At 34.5% G+C, this 4,305-nt stretch overlaps 2 protein-coding genes across 2 annotated transcripts; both read left to right on the top strand.

The window, feature by feature from the left end:
- The first annotated feature begins 376 nt into the window (after positions 1-376).
- LOC106297953 (glutathione S-transferase T3-like) lies at positions 377-826 on the top strand. Its single transcript, XM_013734077.1, has one exon. The coding sequence runs from the start codon at positions 377-379 to the stop codon at positions 824-826; it is 450 nt and encodes a 149-aa protein (XP_013589531.1).
- A 102-nt stretch (positions 827-928) lies between these two features.
- LOC106297951 lies at positions 929-1,330 on the top strand. The gene has a single exon (XM_013734076.1). The coding sequence runs from the start codon at positions 929-931 to the stop codon at positions 1,328-1,330; it is 402 nt and encodes a 133-aa protein (XP_013589530.1).
- Positions 1,331-4,305: the final 2,975 nt, after the last annotated feature.

Below are 4,305 nucleotides of genomic sequence, written 5' to 3'. Positions count from 1 at the left end.
TTTTTTTTACAAGGTTGAGGGAGATGTGAACATGCTTACACTTTGAGGTTGACAGTCAACCACTTCTTGAAAGTCTCGGTGAGTTTGCAAGACTTGATATGAGTTTGCATTGTTAGGTTGTGGATATTACTTAGGGTAATAAATGCTTGTTAGGTTGTGGTTAGGGAAAAATCGTGTGATTAATGGTTCTGATGAATGCTTGTGATGAATGCTTGTGTGCTTTAGGTAATAAATAAGTTAGATACATGTCTTCTCATCTTCAACGTCTATTAAACCCGGTGCCTTCTTTCCTTCATTTCATCATCTCACATAATCTCTTTCTCTCTTCCTTGAAACACCTTTGTTCTTCTTTCTCTCTTCTATGCCATTGTAAGATATGGACTCTACGAATTTTGTTGATCTGTTGAACAGTCAACAAGACAGTGTCATGCCTGAACTCTTTCCTAATGTGAGTTTTTCACTCGATGGGAATCTCAGATCATCACAACCCCCTCTCTTCAGTACTCAAGCAACTGCAACGTCAAGCTTCTGTGAAGACTCACCTCCACAACGCAAAGGAAGAAAGAAATGGAGTCCCTCAGATGATCTAAGCAATGAGCAGAAAGCTCCTGGTGTTAGCGCATGGTTAAACACCAGCAAAGATGCTGTTGTAAGCAATGAGCAGAAAGCTCCTGCTTTCTGGAAACGCATTGCAGATTATTATGCAGCAAGTCCAAAGGTGGAAAGAGGTGATAAACCAGAGGCTCTTCAGTGTAAGCAAAGGTGGCAGAAGATGAACGATCTTGTTTGCAAATTCTGTGGATCCTATGCGGCTGCAACAAGATAGAAAACAAGTGGTCAGAATGAGGCTGATATTGTTAAACTTGCACATGAAATCTTCTACCACGATCATAAGATTAAATTCAACCTTCACCATGCTTGGGAGGAGATGTGGTACGACCAGAAATGGTGTGAAGCTGCTACTTGCAAGATTGATGACAGCGGTAAGAAGAGAAAGTGTGATAATGGAGCACAATCAGAAAGCTCTCAAGCAGCTTCAGATCTCGGTGAGTCACCAACAAAACGTCCTCCTGGTGTTAAGCCATCGAAAGCAGCATCTGGTAAGAGAAGTATAGCAGATCAGGAGGCATCGAAAGCCGCATCTGCTGAGTTTCTGGCCATGTGTTCTATTAAAGAGAGAGATTTGGCAGTTAAAGAGAGAGATCTGGCAGTTCAAGAGAGTGTTAAGAAGATGGATTTGCTTGACCGTCTCATTGCCAAACCTGAGCCACTTTCTGAATCTGAAGAAGCTCTTAAGCAGAAACTCATTACAGAGATGCTGAGTAAATAGTTCATGTTCTGTTTTTTCTTCATGTTCTGTTTTTCTTCATGTTCTGTTTTTTCTCCATGTTCTGTTTGTCTTCATGTTCTGCTGAATTCGGAAGTTTCATAATGATAATGTATGTTTCAAGTTTATGTGATCTGTTATGTTATTTTATAAAAAACGAGTTTATGTGTTTTGTGAAATCTGATATGTCCTATCTTGGCTTTGTTTATTTGTCTCTAAAATAAATTAATTTTTTTATACACGTTTGATGTGCAGTGAGTCACTACAAAAAAAGTCTACATTGATAGCACATTGTTATAACACGTTTTACTGAACTGCTGTCATATATGATTTAAATATTTCTGTATTATATTATAGCATTAGATAAACGCTATGGTAGAGTGAAACCTAAAATAGCACTTAATTAATATTATTTTAAAAATTAAGCGAGCGGAAATATAAAGTCACAGATACCGCCAACACTTAGCGAAAAATTAGATTTAAGCGCCAAATATATTTTTTAAATGGTTTCAACAATGCTATCAAAGACATATAATATCATTTTTATAATGATAAGAAAAGCTCTTTGAACCCCTAAACTCTAAACATGGTTTTAAACTCTAAACATTGTTTTAAACCCTAAACTTTAAAGACAACCTTTAAACCTCTAATCTTTTGATGCTATAACTTCAAATCTTAAAATTAAAATCAAAATTTAATCTTTTTAATCTTAATCTATAATTTCCTAAACACATATCTTTAATCTTTAATCAAACTCTATATCTTAATCTTAACTTCAAACGTAAACTAAACATTCAATATTCTAAATATAAACTTCAAATCTAAATTATTAAATATTTAACTACAAATCTTCTAGTATTCAAATCTATTATTTTCCAATCTTAATCCAAAACACTAAATTTTAACCCTAAACCTCATATTACAACATCAACACCTTAAATCATAAAACTAAATTTTACTCTTAATCATATTTTTTTTTGTAAATCATAAAATATAAATTTGAAACTTTTCAAATTTTGAATCAAACATACAAATTTATAAACGAATTATAAATCAGATTTTTTATAAACATGCAAATTTAAAAATGATGACCAAAATCATAATGTTAATATTAATCTAATATTTTCAAACTTAAACATCAATTCATAAAATAAATATCAGTTTATTAGGTTAAAAAAATAAAAATTTAGACTTAAATTATAAACTACAAAATATTAATTTTGAAATAAGATATAACTAATAAAAATCACTTACAAAACAAATTATCAAATATGGAAAGACAAAACAAAAAATAAAAGTAGAAAAACAGAAACAAAATTGTCCGGCCAATCAGATTAAAATACATGGATCACACTTTTGAACCGTTAGATTAACTTAGATCTAAAGGTTAAGATTTCTTCCTTTTAATTTTTATTTTCTCCTCTCCCTCTCTCTCTCTCTCACTCTCAACTCCACTACAGAGATCTGGGCGCATGTTCTTCTCCTTCATTCTCATCTCTCCCATCACTCTCCAAGCTTACTGTTTCTCTCATCTCTCCTATCTCTCTCCACGCCTCTCTCATCTCTCCCATCTCTCTCCCACCGCGTCTCCTCCTCGTCTCACCACCACCACCAGGGTCGCCCTCTCACCACCACCAGGTTCGCCCGCTCACCACCACCACGGTCGCCCTCCCACCACCACCACGGTTGATCTCTCTCTCTCTCTCTCTATCTCTTTGTATCTTCTCTCTGTTTCTGTAGTATGAATCTGATGTTGTTTTGTTTTGGTAAAGATAGTTGGGGAGGCAAGGTTCATGGTGGCTGGAGGAGGCATGGTCCATGGCGGCTTGAGGACGGAAGTCTCGTGGCGGCTGGAGGAGGCAAGGCTCATGGCTGTTGGAAGAGGGGCAAGCCTATGGAGGAGGCGGCTGCAGTCTTTTTTTTTTTTTTAGGTTTAGATTTGGTTTAGTGTAACCCTGGTTAGAGAAATTGTAGTGGTCTGAGTTTATGTTATAATTTCTGGTTAGTTTTGTAAACCAGGATTAATTTGTAAACCAATTTTAATATATAAATAAAATTTATTTTAATTTCAATATAAAACAATTTTCAATTTAATATTAAATTATTTTATTTCGAATTATAATTAATTTTTGTTAATTGCAGTAAGATCTATCATAGCACGAATATATAAATCGTAATCAATTTGTAACAAAAAAATAGTGTTATATCTAAGTTAATAACATCATTGAAATATTGCTATCGTACATGCATATTTCATAGCATTTAAATAAATGTTATCGTAGATGGGATACCTATGATGGCTGCCGATGACATAGCATTTCAAGTTTCGCTATGAAAGTTCTACAATAGCGTTTATCGTGTGCTAAGAATGTGCATATTTCTTGTAGTGAGTGAAGAGTCAAGAGAAGTCACGAGATGTTTATACACGTTTGATCATCACACGTTTGAGCAGGAGAAGTCACGAGATGTTTAAGCAGGAGAAGTCAGGAGATGTTGACAAGAAGATGCAGTGAGAAGTCACGAGATGTTGAGAAGAAGAAGCCAAGAAAAGTGTCCTTCATTTTGTATGTATGTGTCACGAGTTTATGTATTCACTCCATTCTTCTCACGAGTTTATGTATGTCTATATATGTCTTGTAAACTCGTTGTTCTCAATACACATTCTCAAGTTGAATTCTTCTCTTCTCGCAAAACATATAAACACGTTCAATCTTTGATCTCAATATCAATACACATAACATTTGTATCTCTCTTCTCTTTGATCTAAACATTTTCTATGGCTTCCTCTTCTCATAACACTTTTGAGGGAGTAGATGGGCAAAGTTTTGATGAATATTTTGATCAATACTTTGATCAACATTTTGATCAAACATTCGAGAATTTGGCCATTAATTATGGTGATCAAGAAGTCCAAAGAAGAAGAAGAAAAAAAAGAATTCATATCGAAAGAAACCGTGAAGAAGGCGATCAACGTTTAT

This window comes from Brassica oleracea, chromosome C6 (assembly GCF_000695525.1).
Source record: "Brassica oleracea var. oleracea cultivar TO1000 chromosome C6, BOL, whole genome shotgun sequence".
Classification (NCBI taxonomy): Eukaryota; Viridiplantae; Streptophyta; class Magnoliopsida; order Brassicales; family Brassicaceae; genus Brassica; species Brassica oleracea.
This window is presented reverse-complemented; position numbering and strand designations above follow the sequence as displayed.